Raw genomic sequence first — 17631 nt, 5'->3', positions numbered from 1 at the left:
AATGTAAGTTGTAGGTTTGTATTTATCCAATTCTTGTCAGCAGGTTGCTGCCTGTGAACCTTCTGTAATAAACAAATATCTACATTTGAATTTGTAGTGTTTGTTTTTTTTTTTAAGTGGTGACAAACCATTTCATGTTTCAGACTGCAGAAAACTACATCAGAGGAGAAATAACTTTATTGAGCTGTCATTTTCACAATCAAAGATTTCCAGCATAGAAGAGTGATACCAGCCTCTACCCCTTCAGTAGTGGGAAAACAACCCAGAATGCAATGCAGCCTTATGTTACTTTTACGCTTCAGAAATCCAAGGATAAGGCTGCCAATATTCTATATATTTTTCTTGTCTTTTACAAACAAGTAGCAACCTCCGGGGCTTAAAAAATGAAGCCAATGAAGAGTGCCAAATGCTGCAGTTCCTCTAATGGCCACTTGAGGCCAGCTCCAAGAGCGAGTCAACCCCCATAGACCCCCATGTTAGAATGCCCAACTTTACAACTGAAATAAACATGTTTACAGCCTCGTACAAAAAACTGTTTTGATCTCTGTAATTAATTTCCTCATCCATGACAGTTGTATGGGGGATGGATTTTTATATAACACATCCGTTTACATTTTATTAAAGCTTAAAGTTATGTGTAATTAGAGTGTGGCCGCTTTAAGTGACAGGTGGGTGAAGTCTGTTGACAAGTCGCTACCACAGCGACAATGTTGGTTAGATAATACAACCATGGAGTAACCCCAGATTCACAGAATATAGGCTTAGCCGTATCTGTTGCTATTTCAGTGTGCTTTCAACTCATGAAAGCTAGTTGTGACGTTTTGGTGGTCTAAAAAGTCTTGTTCAGAGCTTGGTTGGACCCAAAGACCCCCTACAGAATTGGATGTCCAGTTTTTCTGTTAGGTACATTTTGTTGAATGGTTTGATGCCATTTTTGCTTGCAAAAATTAGCATTAGTAGTATAACAGTTAACCATAGCTGTAAATGCATCGTGCTAACCAAGCTAGCAGCTAACGTTAGGTCACCTCCACCTTCTTGGACAAGAGGGCGACGGCTAAAATGCCAAACTCAAGGCTTCAAAACAGGAGTCCACAAACCAGTGGGTGATGTCACAGTGGCTATGTCCATCATTTTTTTCCAGTCTATGTTTACAAATCACATGAAAAGACCCAAATCAATAATGAATGTATTTGCTGACAAGTATTTGCTGTGTATCAAAGCCTAAAATATCTTCTTCCTTTGTACCATAGAGCGCCGTTGTTGTCCAAAAACTATTAAAAACACATCAAATCCTTCATTACCATGAACACGCACACTGTCGTTTATTTTGACTCAGTCCCACATACACTGCCCTGTTGCACAAAAATACTCAGTAGAACAGTGATTCTTGATTCTATTTTTTTCAGTAATGTACCCACCTTAAAATATATTTTTTTAAGTGACCAGTGCTAAACATTTTTGGTTGGAAAAAAAAGCCTATATGAAGAGGTACAACACAGGGCTGTGCCATCAGCATCTGATCTACTGAATACAACAACCTTGTAAGTGAAAAACACTGAGACACCTCAGCTCAAATCTGTCACTTACATTCATAGCAAAGCAGGTTATTGTCATCATGCAGTTACACTAAGACAGCATTGTTGTTGCATTAAACTGCATTTTTTTTGATAAGTTGCACTTACAATGTAGTGATATTATTTTAGGAATTATGCATGACTGATATTTTTTAAATAAATATTTAAAAAAAACCTCTCCTGTCGTTCTCCAAAGTACCCCTAGGGTGTGCAAACCCCATTTGAGAAACACTGCATTATTCGAGTGGCATATGTGGATAAATCCACAGCTGGAAATAGTCACTGACAAATTAACTATTGCCTGCTGTTTGTGAAGTCAGAGATACAGACACTTTGTTGGTCTTTTCAAGGGATTTGTTGCAGGGGCGCAGTGCTATTTGTTTAAATACCATAGCACACCTATGACACGTGTGCACATGCAAAACAAAGTTGTAGCTCATTTCGAAGGTTATGTAACCTGTTCCTGTAGTGGCAAGTTCATAGACATAAGTCATCTATAACTATAAAATGAAAGGATGTTTCGTTGCCTTTTTGTCTTAACTGGTTAATAGTTGCCAATTAGAGACTGAGAAACATAATTTAATTCAGTGTGCCACTCAAAGGCTAGTGCCAGCAACTTTTTAAGGGTAACTTTGCTATTTTTCAACCTGTACCCTGTTTTCCCACGTCTGTATCTAAGTGACTAATAGGAACAACAATTTTTGAAACTAGTCCAGTATTGAGTGAGAGGAGTAGGGAGGGATAGGGTGCCAAACAATGAAGCGTCGTTTTGGTGTGCTCCGTCAGCACTAAACACCCGATTTGTTGACTATATGAGAAATACAGAATGCAGCAAACCTTATCCTTCAATGAACACACTTTCAAACCATCACTTTGAACATGTGTTCAGTGTCTTCCTCAGCGAACACTTTGCAGAATTTCGGATAAAAGCTCAACAAAAAGCTGGTAAACAGTTTGTCCATGACAACTGTTTTCCAAGGTCAAGAACTTTCACACTCTAAACCATCACCTTCAATTGAATGTGCACAGTCTGTATCCAGGGGGTCGTTGTGTGGTAAGTATAGTAACTGAAGGAGAGATAGATGAGGCAGCCTGAGGGAGGTCAGCGACTTCCTGTGCTCTTTGGGCACGACCCTTACAGACCAACCTGGGTTTCTGCATATAAACTAAAATGAAACACATTTTATCACCACATTTAATTAAAACATCAAAACAGCTCTACCACAGAAAAGATTTTGGTGGACTAAATATGAACCCACACCACAAAGAGTCCTTAGCTTGTGGATGATGTCAGTTTAGCCTGTGTTGTAGCTGTGTCCATGATCAAAGGAGACAGTAAAACTGCTCAGTGTCTAGAGTGATCGTCAAGGGTTCAAAGTTTGTGGTTAGGAGTCAGGACCTGGAGGTTTGTCCTCACAGATGAAGGCGACTGAGCTGTTCAGAAGGTCATACATGTTGACCTCCACCACCTCCGCTGATGATGCACCCTCTTGTCCACCTGACAGAGCCACAAACACCTGCTGGGCAGCTGCCAGCTGTGCCTGCTCCTCAGAGATCATTGACTCCGCCTCCTCACTGCCTGTTGGATCTGCTGCAATCACCTGATTGGACAGAAAAGTTGTTCATTCAAGTGGAAGCAGACAAGTTTTTTTGTTCTAACTTATAATTAAGAAGTAAATGTTGATTGCACAATGTAGTGGCTACAGAATAATGACCAGAGTTTTTACATTATGTTAAACTTTAAACTTAAGGACCTTTAAATGACATTCCAGGCCAAATTCCCTTGAATTCAAGGACCCAACATGGCATAGTTTGAGACACGGATTAGGGTTAATTACTGTAACAACACTGGGATTGTTTATAGTGACAGCTTGTTGTGTTACAATGATGGCAGACAATATCAAAAGAACAATTTCTAGTCTTGCGCAAAACATATCAATTCAAACACTTGACCTATGACCCATGTCTATTCATGTCTGTTTTCAAAAACTTTCACACCTTGAAAATTCACAAAGTTTCAAGGAGTTCAAGGACCAATGGGAACATGGAATGGCACCCTCGCATTGCATTCATTATGCATTATGCAGCCACCAAGTACAATCTCTTGGGGAAACTAAAGGCTACACTTACAGCACAAAGGAAGTGTATCAACCATTGCACGACCAAAACAGGAAGAGGATAGTGCTTTTGTTTTCCGTGGCAGCCATATGTAGCTATCTCCAGTTACTTAAGAGTATCAGTGTAAGTACTTTGCAGTTACTTGCTTTGCTGTTAGCAGAAACGGTCGACTGTGGAGCAACCGAAGTAACTGTGGAAACAAAAATGCAGTGTGTCGTGTGTTGGTGGTAGCTGCTGGGCTCTGGGGAAAACAGACAGCAATCCAGTTATCTTTGCGACAGCGGTGCCAAAAATATTCCAGAAAGGAAAAGTGCACTGCTCCGCTAGTTGGAACTTTAAATATTTTTGTACTTTGGCCACACTCCGATAAGTGTTGTCAAAGCAGATTTTTTCCATCACCTGATCAAAGCACCTGTAGTGATGTCACTGATTGGGGTGTGGGAAGCTGCTTCAAAGTTTCAGCAGCAGTGTTCTGCCCTGTTTGATTCGGTGTTGATTTGGTATTTAAAAGACTACTCCATCCATTTAGCAGTGCACTCTTATAACATCAATTTAGATTAAGTCAATGTAGACAGACAAAAAGGTGTGTTCACTTAATTGTGCAGGTTCAGTATTTACAGATTTCATTTAGTGCTATTTCATCAGGCTACAGCTTAAAATCATTTTCATGATGGCATAATTCTTTTTAAATTAAAAACTTAAGAGTCAAAGATTTTATCTTTCACATGCTCATTCAGCATGTGTCGTGAAATGCAGAGTGGCACAATATTAAGGCTGTGTACAATAAATAATGAAAGATAAAACTAACAAATATATGTAATTTAAGTAGTCAAAGGGCGAAGTGTGTACTGACCCAGTGTGTGGGTGGGCTGTGCAATTTCTCAGTATACAGAAATGTAAAATGTGAACGTTGTCAGGCAAAATATACAATAATATTTATTTTAATTAATTAATCCCTTGGTCTATAAAAAGTATATGTTAAATTCCCTGAGGCCAAAATGATGTCTTCACATTGCATAGTTTGTATGACCAATCATAAAACAACTAAGTTATTTCAACTAATACTGTATTCATAATTAAGTATAATTATGAAATATAACAAGCAAATAACATCACTAATGTTTGACAATGCCACTGAGAAATGACTTAATTAACTACCTAATAACCAACTGTCTCTTACTATTTGTCATCTGAGCTGAGGTGGACAATATTTGTCAGTCTCTAACAGCTGAGAGATGAGACTGCACAGCCTGCAGGAAGCTTGTGTGTACTATATTCCCTGTCTGACTTGAGGGCAGCAGTAGAGCTCCTTACTGTGTGGGAGGTGGAGGCCTGCTCCTCTCTGACCTCCTGCTCCTCCTGGGCCTCCACGTGGCAGGCGAGCAGGTGCTCCTGCAGCTCCAGCTGGGAGGAGCAGACCAGGGAGCAGAGGGGGCAGCTGAACCCCTCACTGCTCTGGCTGACATGCTGGCTGCTGACGTGCTCCTGCATCTCCTCCTCCCCGCCCAGCACAGCCGGGCAGTACTGACAATGCAACGCGGACGCTGCTGAGCCTGGAGAAGTGACAAACAAGATCAGTAAAGACAGTAAATGAGGAGCTTGTGCAAGAAAGCTGCTCTTGATTGGTCAGAATTTCCATGCTGGAAAAATCCAGGAAGTAAACAAAATGTTGAAGAAGAGTACACTTGCAAGATAAATGTGACACTTTCTAATGTCACAATGGAGGGACAACTACGCAGGTTGATTTTAGTGCCGCTCATCGTGGACTATATTGCTGTCATTGTTCATTTTAGTCAAACCATACAGTTTGAAAACGAGGCGCGGCTCCAACTAGAAAACAATGTTTTGATGCAGGTGCACATTAATAATCCTCCAGGACTGTAACATGTTCATATTTAACCCAAACAATGTGTAATGTGACTGCAGTTAGTTCAGATCGAGGTCGGAACATGTTCTCACCACAAACGAACTGAACCAGAGTTTGGTTGTAACCGGACCAAGACCATTTCTTCAAGGTCTTGGTGTGGTTGTTTTGGTGCACGCCCAAGTGCGATTACTGTGTTCACAGCTGCCCAAATGAACGCACTTAGGGGGCAAACAAACTTGAGTTCGACTGAAGCGAACAACACAGGTTATGTGTGAAGCACCCTAAGTCTTTCATTACTGAAGTTGCTAGGGTGAAATTAATTTAAAACAAATTTGGAAATGTTAGAATTGTCCTTTAAACTCAAGTATATTCTGGTGTTGTTAAAACAAATTGTTGGTTTTATTTTTCATCTGTTCTTCATCTCTCCTTAGATGTCCAAAGTGTCCTCAGCAGTAGCTGTTGAACAGCTGCTCACTGCTTTCTATTTCAAAAATATGTGACTGGTATTTAAATGGCATCCACAGTAGATTTCTGAAACATACCTTGAACTTGAGATGTAGCCAAAGATTTCTGAGATTTCTCTTGAGGCTAAATTGTTTTGGTGCACATCCACATTTGGCCCATGTGCCATTATCTACCTTTTAATGTGAACCTGTACTGAATCTTATACTCAGGCCTGTGTGGTACTCACCTTGGTGCTCAGCAGCCTGGTGTTTGGCCACAGTGGCAGCACTGGGAAAGAACTTAAAGCAGACGTCACACTGAACCAGGGTCTTGAGCTGCCGTGTGTGGTTAGCAAACACATCAGGGTGGTTGGTTCTGTTGTGGTACCACAAGCCTGACAGTTGCTACAGCAACAGAGAGAGACAGATACATAAAATAATGGACATAAATAAGATGATCACCTCAAACTGACAACCACCTCAGAGCTCTGAAGCTGAACAACCTCATCCTACCTGGTAAGACTTGTTGCAGAGGTCGCAGCTGAAGGGCTTGCTTCCAGTGTGTGTGCCCTTGTGTTTTTCCAGCAGGGCGGCGCTGGTGAACACCTTATTACAGGTGGGACATTTGTGGAACTCTTTTGGGTGAAACTCTTGGATGTGCTGGCGATGCTCCTCCAATGAGGCGAAGCTGAGACAACACTTCTGACAGTCATGAGGCTCCGACAAATCTGACAGGAAGTAGCGTAAAATCCATCGTTATTACATTATTATGTTATATGATTGCCACGGAAGCTAAGCAATGTACTGCTGTGGACTAAATTTAGAATATTTTCACCACTTTACCTTGCTGTCAAACAGCCCTCTCCCTGACAAGGACCTGAAGCCGTTATATTGCTATCTTCAAAGCCATCAGCCTCCATTAGCAAAAACAGTCATTTTACTTCGCAGAACACGGGAGCTGCTGGTCTATGACTGCCTCAATCAGTTAGTTTGTTTGTGTTATCTGGTGAAAGGTTATACAAACTATATCTGATATTATTCCTACTCAGCTGCCTATCTGTCCTCGGGCATTAAAGGGATAGTGCAACCAAAAATGAAAATTCAGCCATTATCTACTCACCCATATGCCGAGGGAGGCTCTGGTGAAGTTTTAGAGTCCTCACAACACTTACGGAGATCCGAGGGGGGAGTGGGTAGCAGCACAACTGCACACCTAATGGCTGATGTCGACCCAGATTCAAATGTCCAAGAACACATAATTGAAACCATAAAATATCTCCATACTGCTCATCCGTAGTGATCCAAGTGTCCTGAAGCCCCGACATAAAAGTTGCCTCATTGCTCACACACACACATGTCAGCGCAGTGTACACAGAGGCAGTCAGAGCTGCAGGCTACAGTGAGGCTAAAAACAGAGTTTAAAAGACGTTTTTCCAAACAACTTTTATGTTTTTTATGTTATGTTTATGTCAATTATGTGTTCTTGGACATTTGAATCTGGGTCGGCATCAGCCATTAGGTGTGCAGTTGTGCTGCTACCCACTCCCCCCTCGGATCTCCGTAAGTGTTGTAAGGACTCTAAAACTTTACCAGAGCCTCCCTCAGCATATGGTTGAGTAGATAATGGCTGAATTTTCATTTTTGGGTGCACTATCCCTTTAATCCTTGGACTATTTCCACCTGAATTACGCCTGTCAGGTGCAACTGAAAAGATAATCACTTTACGCTAACTTAAGGCTAAATACTGCATTGCAACTGCCCACAATAACACAAACTAACACTATCTGATTTAGGCAGCGACGGTCCAGCAGCTCCTATGTTCAGTGAGTTAAATTACTGTTTTTGACAATGATGTCTGGTGGCTCTGAAGAGAATACAGATAAGGGCTTCCTCATACAACCTCACTTCAAAAAATCCATACTATCACTTTAAGGAGACTATCAAAGCTGAACATTTGTCTCAATCATTTCTAATCGACAGTAAATAATGAACACGTAAGAATGAACCCTACAATGCAGCATTAATGTGTGAGTGTATTCTTACTGTGGAAGGTGTGCAGGTGGACGGTGAGTCCGCTGGCTTGGCTGTAACCTTTGCCACATTCTCGGCACACATAAGGCCGATCACCAGTGTGTGTTCGCACGTGACGGGTCAGTTCAATGGACTGGGCGAAGACGGCCTTACAATACTGACACACATACATCTTTCCTAAAGACACAAAAAAAGACTCATTGAATGTGCACAGACTGAATCGACTGGACAAAAAAGACATCACTAAGAGGAGATTTCTCAGATCACAACACAAAGTTTAGACTAAATTCTCAGGCTAACTTATCATCAGTGACACACGAGATTTGGAAACATTTAGATTTTTAATTTTTTCAGTTACATACATAGTGATAGTCAGTGATATAATAATCAGGATTATATGGTCATCAATGTGTGTGTGTGTGTGTGTGTGTGTGTGTGTGATTTTTGATTTACCCTCAGAGTGTTTCTTCTTGGTGTGGTATGCAAGCGCAGCGGCCACGCTGAAGCTCATGTCACAGTGTTTGCAGTGGTAAGGCTTCTCTCCCGTGTGCAGCCTCATGTGGTTCTTCAGAGACGAGTTGGCACCGAACTTTGCGCCGCAGTCCTCGCAAGCAAACGGTTTCTCTTCAAAGTGCTCTGTGCGCTTGTGGTAAATCATGCCTGAAATGTGACAAGAGGGAGCAAAAGCATTAGAATACAGTTTATAGACTAACAAGTGTCAGATTATAAAGGCCATCTTGTATAGAAATATGTCTGGATATTACGAATCAGGTGGTAGCCAAACTATCACTGATGAAGTATGAATGACGCAGCTGATGCCATTTTAGCTTGATGTCACATGAAATCTTAAAGAATCAGTTCACCCAAAATCAAAAATGCACACTTTTCTTCTGACCTGTAGTGCTAATTATAACTATGGATTGTTTTGTTTGAGTTGCTGAGTGTTGGAAAAATCCACCATAGAGTTGTTGCCACCCTGTTGTGAGCAGTTTCATGTAGGAACTATTTTCTTTCTACTGAACTACACCGGCCAATTGCGCAGAAGGAAGCGTGCATCCCATCATAGACAAGAGGCTTGGTGACAGCGGGAGGTGTAAAAATGAATGGCATCCTCCCCAGTTGAGCTGTAACGTTAGCAAGCTCAGTGGTCCTAGGTGAGCTAGCAGACGATGCACTCTTCCTTCTGCGCAGTGATACGGTTGGTGGGTGTAGTTCAGTTGAAAGAAAATAGTTCCTACATGAAACTGCTCACAACAAGGTCTGTGGACTATCTTGAGTAACTGGGTCATGATTTCTTCAAAGAGACACTGCTGTTGATTTTTTTCAAATGTATTTTTGGCACTTTGAGCACCACAAGCCGAGTGCTCAAGTTTTATTACATTGGAGAGAAGGCAGACATCTCTATAGGTGACATCTCCAACACTCTGCAGCTTAAACCAAAACAACCCAGACTGATAAATAGAACTACAGGTAAGAGGAAAAATATGTAGTATTGATTTGGGAGTGAACTGTCCCTTTAACAAAACACCACCATGACCTGCAAGTTTGGGTGTCACAGTTGAAGTGTATAACATTATCATTTGAGTTGCATACAAACATAGCGTAAGTTCCCTGCATTACTCTCTCTGCCTTGACCAGTGATTCTCACCTGATGGGTGAGCAAAGGTTCGCCCACAGAGGTCACAGGCCACCTTCTTCTTCACTCGCGTGGTGTTGCGGTGAGCCTCGGCCCGATGCCGCTGCAGGGCTCGCTGGTTGGCCAGCTTCTCCGGGCACTCCGGGCACTGCTGCTCACACTCCTGGGACATGGGGCAGCGCTTTATGTGGGCCAGCATTCGACACTTGTAGGCAAAACCCCTCTTACACCAGCGACAAGAGTAAGGCTTGGAGGGGGAGGAAGAGTCTGTCGTAGCAGTTTTGACTTTGTCGTCCTCTTCAGTCTCCTCCTTAATGGTTTCTTCCTCTTCCTCTTCCTCCTGCTTTTCTTCACTTCCACTACTGTCCTGCTTTTCTGAGTCAACTGTAAAAGATGGAGAAAAGGTTTAAAAAATGTTTGAACTATTACCATTACCCCAGTAACAAGATATAAACATGGCAGCTGTGTATTGAAAATATAAATAGGTTTAATGGTCAACTGAAAGCAGGATTTTTGTTTTGTTTTGTTAAGGCTGACATTTTGAGATGCATCTATACTTGGCAGGAAAGATATCCACTCACACAGTCACAAAGTGTCCTTTACCTTCAGTTTGGTCTCTTTCTGGCTCCTGTGTGTTCTTCTCCACCTCTTCCACCAAAGAGAGCAGTGGTGTAGGGAAGGAGTTAGGAGCTTTCTGTTGAACAGTCCGGAGCAGACTGAGAAGCGCTTCCTCGCTGAGCTGCCCCTCCTTCACCCTGCTCATCAGGTTCTTCAGCGCTGAGCTGGGATCTGCCTCCTCACAGCACTGACACACAATCTGACAGGAGCAGACATGTCCCTTTATTTTACAGAACTAAAAAACATATTACCTACATAAAACCTGTTGAAGCTATTATTAGATTTAAGGTCTTAAAGGGTAACTTCAGTATTTTTCAACCTAACCTCTATTTTCCCATGTTTTTGTGTCTGAGTGACTTAACAACAGTTTCTGAAATTGGTCCAGTAAATGGAGAGAGAGGGCTGCAACTGGCAGCAGTGAAACAGGCTGCAATATAACCACCTGGGCATATGCACAATGTTGATGTATGTCCACTAAGAGTGCATGTTTTTGCCTCTGACAGGCTCAGATTCTTATTATGTGTCTGACAACATTATGACAAGGATCCCTACAGAAACAGACCTTTATGTTAAACAGTAAGATTCTTCTTGTTTAGGAATAGCCCCGAAATCACTATTGACAAAGCCACCAGACTCCAATTAAATAAGCAGGAATTTTATCACACTTAACTCAAAGTTGACAGATACAAAATAAAAATCACAGACGCCATCTTGGTTTGTCTTTCTACTGTTCCAACAATCATCAACTCTGGTTTGGTTAAAACAGATCCTTCATTCAGTTATATGATGATAAAATTACTGTTTAGCTTTTGTAGCCTTTGCACCAGACCGCCGCAGAGAAGAGGGAGCTGAGCCGGAGGCAAAACTCTTAATTTATCAGTCCATTTAAGTTCTGACCTTCACCTATGGTCATGGGCCAGTTAAGGTGGTTTTGGCACTGATCAGGATGCCTCCTGGGTGCCTCCTGTTAGAGGTGTTCCAGGCACGTCAAACTGGTGCAAGCCCCCAGGGTAGACCCAGAACAAGTTGAAGGGATTATATATCTCATCTGGCCTATGAGCGCCTCAAGATCCCCCAGGAAGAACTGGAAAGTGTCTGCTGGGGAGAGGAACGTCTGGGGTTCTTTGCTCAGCCTGCTGCCCCTGTGACCCAGACCCGGATGGGAGGATGAAAATGGATGTTTTTTTTGTTTGTTTGTTTTGTTTTTTAATTTATCTGCATTCATATTGCGATATCTGTCTATAGAGATAAGCCGAAATAGCAGCACACGGAAGAGGAGGTCTCGGCCCAGATGTACGCTCCAAGAAGCTTATTGTTGTCAGACTGATAGCTGATGGGTTCTAAGATTGGGTCCAGGTTAAAAAATGTAATTAAAGTTATTTGTGTATTTACATACAGTACAGGCCAAAAGTTTGGACACACCTTCTCATTCAATGCGTTTTCTTTATTTTCATGACTATTTACATTGTAGATTCTCACTGAAGGCATCAAAACTATGAATGAACACATGTGGAGTTATGTACTTAACAAAAAAAGGTGAAATAACTGAAAACATGTTTTATATTCTAGTTTCTTCAAAATAGCCACCCTTTGCTCTGATTACTGCTTTGCACACTCATGGCATTCTCTCCATGAGCTTCAAGAGGTAGTCACCTGAAATGGTTTCCACTTCACAGGTGTGCCTTATCAGGGTTAATTAGTGGAATTTCTTGCTTTATCAATGGGGTTGGGACCATCAGTTGTGTTGTGCAGAAGTCAGGTTAATACACAGCCGACAGCCCTATTGGACAACTGTTAAAATTCATATTATGGCAAGAACCAATCAGCTAACTAAAGAAAAACGAGTGGCCATCATTACTTTAAGAAATGAAGGTCAGTCAGTCCGGAAAATTGCAAAAACTTTAAATGTGTCCCCAAGTGGAGTTGCAAAAACCATCAAGCGCTACAACGAAACTGGCACACATGAGGACCGACCCAGGAAAGGAAGACCAAGAGTCACCTCTGCTTCTGAGGATAAGTTCATCCGAGTCACCAGCCTCAGAAATCGCAAGTTAACAGCAGCTCAGATCAGAGACCAGATGAATGCCACACAGAGTTCTAGCAGCAGACCCATCTCTAGAACAACTGTTAAGAGGAGACTGCGCGAATCAGGCCTTCATGGTCAAATAGCTGCTAGGAAACCACTGCTAAGGAGAGGCAACAAGCAGAAGAGATTTGTTTGGGCCAAGAAACACAAGGAATGGACATTAGACCAGTGGAAATCTGGGCTTTGGTCTGATGAGTCCAAATTTGAGATCTTTGGTTCCAACCACCATGTCTTTGTGAGACGCAGAAAAGGTGAACGGATGGATTCCACATGCCTGGTTCCCACTGTGAAGCATGGAGGAGGAGGTGTGATGGTGTGGGGGTGTTTTGCTGGTGACACTGTTGGGGATTTATTCAAAATTGAAGGCACACTGAACCAGCATGGCTACCACAGCATCCTGCAGCGACATGCCATCCCATCCGGTTTGCGTTTAGTTGGACCATCATTTATTTTTCAACAGGACAATGACCCCAAACACACCTCCAGGCTGTGTAAGGGCTATTTGACCAAGAAGGAGAGTGATGGAGTGCTGCGGCAGATGACCTGGCCTCCACAGTCACCGGACCTGAACCCAATGGAGATGGTTTGGGGTGAGCTGGACCGCAGAGTGTAGGCAAAGGGGCCAACAAGTGCTAAACACCTCTGGGAACTCCTTCAAGACTGTTGGAAAACCATTTCAGGTGACTACCTCTTGAAGCTCATGGAGAGAATGCCAAGAGTGTGCAAAGCAGTAATCAGAGCAAAGGGTGGCTATTTTGAAGAAACTAGAATATAAAACATGTTTTCAGTTATTTCACCTTTTTTTGTTAAGTACATAACTCCACATGTGTTCATTCATAGTTTTGATGCCTTCAGTGAGAATCTACAATGTAAATAGTCATGAAAATAAAGAAAACGCATTGAATGAGAAGGTGTGTCCAAACTTTTGGCCTATACTGTACATTAGTTAGATATATACACTGTGATTTGGAGACTAACAGTGAACATCAGCAACTACTTTTGTTTACAAGAAGACCCCACAGGGTACCTTTAACTCTCTTCTACCTGTCTCTCCTGTTCATCCAGGTGTTTCTGTGCTGCCTGGCTCAGCAGCTCCAGGACAGATGACATGTTGGTGAGGAGCTCCACAAGCTCAGAGGAATGTTCCAGAAGACCAGCCGCTGACACAGGCCCATTCGATACCTCGGCTGCTGTTGTATTGTTCTCTTCCACTACCCTCTCTGAGGATTGGGATTCTTCAGGCTCTGTGTATACACAGATGTGAAAACATGAAGTACAGTCAGAGATTGTAAAACAGCGTTGTGTTGTATACTGTAGGGTTGTTGGACTGGATTGTATTAGGTTGAACAACGGTGGCTAAAACGGACAAGCTGCTGAAACTGACCTGAGGACTGAGAGAGCTCCACACAGGTTCTCTTACATGCTGGTTCCTCTGCATCTTTACACCCATTTTGACTGTGTTCCTTCTTCAGCTCAGGCTTAATCTCCGTTTTGTCTAAAGTCAAGTCGTCCCTGTTTGGTGAAACTGAACCTTCAGGGTTTGTACTCTGTGCTTTGTTGATCGCTGTGAGACTCGGAGTCTGTGTAGAAAGGACTGGGACTGCAGGTTGCTGGTTCACAAGGCTGGTGAGGACGTTTTTGAATCCGACAGCCACATCGAACATCTGCAGGCTGTCTGCAGCGGCGACAATGCGGCTGACATTGTGTTTGCCGAGAGGCAGCTTGCCAGTGTAGACCATGTCCAGCAGACAGCCAAACTCCTGCGAGGAAACCATGGTCGTGTCAATGGAGATGGTGTCGGAGCCATCCAGGAGAGACCTGACAGAGATGAAGATCAAGTTATTCTTTTCAAGTTCCCATTTAACAGAAGTCACAGGTCCCAAACTATTCCAGATATCCCATTACAAGTCATCTTTCCTTATATTACCCATTGGTCTTTGCAGTGCTATGAAATAACTTCTTGTCATATTTGCTGAAACTGTTACAACATACTCACAGTATTATATGAGACAAAGAGAGCTTGTGAAAAAAAAAAAAAATCATGTTCCTTCATCTCCTATGGCTAGAATCTACCGTGGCTGAAGGGAAAACAACCAATCAGAGCCGAGGAGTCTCTGCTGTCAATCACTGTTCTTGGACTATGATAAAACTGTCAAACTAGGCAGTGCTGATCAAATATGAATCAAGATTCTGTTACTGCACTGACTGTTTCTGACCCAGCTGCCATGTTGGATACAGTCAGACGGAATGCCAAGCATCGCCCACCAGCCAGACCAGCTTCCTCATTTTACATTGAAACAATCACTAAAATATCTTTCTGAAAACAGCTGAGGCATGAAGATATGAAACCTGACAACCTGCCCACAAGTATTTGTGAACTGTTTTGACAAAACAATCTTAAAGTCCAATTACAAGCATTTTTTATGCATAAAGAATGTGAGATGAAATTGAAAGCTCTAGAAACGATGACTGATTGAAGCTTGAGTTAAGATTTGAAATATTCTTTTATAAGATAAGATATACTTTACTGATCCCCCAGGGGGGATCAGTAAAGTATATCTTAAAGTATCACGGCAGCACAAGACAAAATCAAAGGACTTTAACTAGAATGAGAGTAAAGAGAAGACATTAGATGTAAAGATAGTGATAGATAAATAAAAGATAAAATAAAACTGCTACATCAATAAAATTGCTACAACAGATGAATAAAGTGACTAAAATGGCAGACAAAGTGTTGAATGAAATAAAGTGGCAGGTGGCAGATAAAGTGTCATATCAGACTACTGTTAGACGCATGATCAAGAAAGATCCTTCATGCTCGACGAGTTGCCAGTACTAGTTTGAGACTGTTCCTGGGAGTTAATTCGAAATGACTTGCTGAATATGAATTCCAAACCCACCAAATAAATCACCTGCAGATCAGCTTTCAATCCCATGCACACACTACCTGAAGAGCATGCTGGAGGCGGCCAGTACCAGTTTATGTGCGCGGTGAGGGCTGTCTCCCACCAGGATGGTGCAGTCACAGAAGTGGCCTTCTTTCCTCAGCGCCCACAGCTGCTGCATCAGCTGGCTGCTGTAGTTGGGTAGCTCCATCATTTTGTCTGATGGTCTGGAGGGGCAGAATGTTCTGCTCTCCTGTTTGAGGAGAGAACTGCATGTCAAATTCAGAAAAATGACAGTCTTTTTTTCTCCTCTCAGCAAACAGTAAAAAAAACTCCTACTGCACTTATCTGCATGCTACCAGCTTCCATATAACGTTACTGTAGTTACAGCAGGGGGAGGGGGAGGTGGTCAGGGGTCTCACTTCAAACTGTGCTTATGTAATGTTACTGTGCAGGTTTTGTGCACTGAATGTATGCCGTACATGGATCACAATTGTTCATAAGACAGCTCAAGTAGCTAATGTTCTTTGTGTCTGTCTGCATCAATGAGAAACACCTCATTTATTTCCCATATGAATGGAATTTAGCCAATAAAAAAATGGTATTTCAGATAATATTTTGGGAGACATTTTGCCTTTGCCACATTACAAAGCAACTGGTCCACATTTTACAAGCAGACGGCTGTGTCCTGAGGTTTATGATAACTGAGGTTCCCCGGGTCTGTAGTCAATATTTACAAATATTGGTAGCCAGCAGTGGCAGGCTATCCGTCACTAGCTTTAGCACGGGATGCTAATGTAATCTAGAAAAGGTTACGAATGTTCAGTCAGTGAAACTCATTGGGATACATTTGCAGTTACACTGTTCAAAAAAAAGCCCTGACGACCATCCAGCATGCAGCTCCCAGTCAATGGATGTCTTTACCTTGAATAATTCAAACGATCCGTTTCTTTATTTAAACTCCTCTGCTGAACAACTCTGCTCCGCGCAATAAAGATTAGCCGTTTTGAAAATGGCGACAGGTGGTACGGCAACGAAATGGGTACGTTTCCGGTTAGGCGAAAAAAAAAAAAACCTAAAAGGGGGAAGCATGACAAATATTTTTTTTAAGCACTGGAGGGACTCGCGTTGTAAACTTGTTTGGGAACAATCCGCACATGTGCCTGTGCTCGAAAAAACAAAGTCCCAACTTTCCAGTACAATAACATTGTTTTAGGATTATTTATTTATTTATTTACTTATTTTTTGCAGGAGAAAAAGATTGAATACTTTGATAAACTATTAGCTACTATATTTACAGGCACATTTTTACTTACATAAATGCAGATTGTTAAGATCTCTTAAAAACAACTGTGGTGTCCCTTTAATTGAGACATATCAGCAATAAAAAAAACATAATAATAAGGCTTAAGTCCCTCAAATTGTATTTTGAAAAAACCCCTCTTTTAAGACACGTTATTCTTTTTATTTATTTTATCACTTATTTATTGTGATTACTTCCTAATTTATTTTTTCAGTTCCTGAGGCAGTCTTGCTGTTATGTCAGTTATGTTGCAATCAACAAACGTTATGCTCAACAAATGCCTGTTTAAACATGAAAAATAATAAAACTGAAGAAAAAAAAAAACGCTTTAGCCACAAAAAAATAAGTAGCTTAGTATAATACCGTTTGAGAAAAAAAGAGTCAAAATTAAATACTGAACATCTCATTCACTCATATTTTTAAAGTCTATCCTTTTTTAAACAACACCACCATTATAGATTAATTTATTTATGTTTAACCAGACAGCCTAGAAATTGCTATCACTATACCACCAGACTGCTTTCAAATAAACTGTGATTTTATCATTTTAAACACACTTCAAAGTCGACAGAAACAAAATTGTTCTTACACAACCCACCTTGGTTCATCTCTCCATCGTTCCAACAATCACCAGCTTTGGTTTGCTTAAAATTTAACCTTAATTCACTCAGTTAGATGTGAAGGTATGCTGGCTCTATACTCTATACTCTATTGGCTATTTAAATGGAGTCTTTGCAATGGCAATTTCAGGGCTCTTTCTGGTTCAACAAAAAGGAAATTACTCTTAAATTAAAAGGTCAATCTCTGTAGAGAGTCTTTCCATAATGTTGTAAGACACTTAGAATAATCTGAGCCTGTCAGTGGCAAAAACAAGCACTTTTAGTAGATCTAGATTGCTGGCAGGCGGTTTTACCACTCCTGGCTGAAGCTGTCTCTTTAATACTTGAACAAATTCAACAAGATTTACCATCCTGCAGTTCGTCAAGTCAAGTTTCTCTTACAGTTTACATCCATGTCTTTGAAAACATGAATATGTCACAGAAATTGTTTTATGATGTCACAGTGAAACT

General features: G+C 41.6%; 1 protein-coding gene across 4 annotated transcripts; it reads right to left on the bottom strand.

Annotated features, from left to right (window-relative positions):
- Nucleotides 1-182: 182 nt before the first annotated feature.
- zbtb40 (zinc finger and BTB domain containing 40) lies at nucleotides 183-16284 on the bottom strand. 4 transcript variants are annotated; one of them, XM_049570986.1, is made up of 12 exons: nucleotides 15603-15719; nucleotides 15321-15511; nucleotides 13758-14191; nucleotides 13418-13617; nucleotides 10273-10486; nucleotides 9682-10053; nucleotides 8487-8693; nucleotides 8046-8210; nucleotides 6516-6730; nucleotides 6251-6407; nucleotides 5007-5245; nucleotides 183-3175 (listed from the first exon to the last, which is right to left on the bottom strand). In XM_049570986.1, the coding sequence occupies exons 2-12, from the start codon at nucleotides 15470-15472 to the stop codon at nucleotides 2960-2962; spliced, it is 2571 nt and encodes an 856-aa protein (XP_049426943.1). In that variant the 5' UTR covers nucleotides 15473-15511; nucleotides 15603-15719; the 3' UTR covers nucleotides 183-2959. The 4 variants fall into 4 exon arrangements, with proteins under 4 accessions (XP_049426943.1, XP_049426959.1, XP_049426934.1 ...); XM_049570977.1 differs by lacking the exon at nucleotides 15603-15719 and adding an exon at nucleotides 16183-16284 and having other exon boundaries at nucleotides 185-3175; XM_049571002.1 differs by lacking the exon at nucleotides 15603-15719 and having other exon boundaries at nucleotides 184-3175; nucleotides 15286-15415.
- Between the last annotated feature and the right edge of the window lie 1347 nt (nucleotides 16285-17631).

The sequence above is a fragment of the Epinephelus fuscoguttatus genome, linkage group LG1 (assembly GCF_011397635.1).
Source record: "Epinephelus fuscoguttatus linkage group LG1, E.fuscoguttatus.final_Chr_v1".
Classification (NCBI taxonomy): Eukaryota; Metazoa; Chordata; class Actinopteri; order Perciformes; family Serranidae; genus Epinephelus; species Epinephelus fuscoguttatus.
The sequence above is the reverse complement of the archived record's forward strand: the minus strand, read 5'-3'. Positions and strand labels throughout refer to the sequence as shown.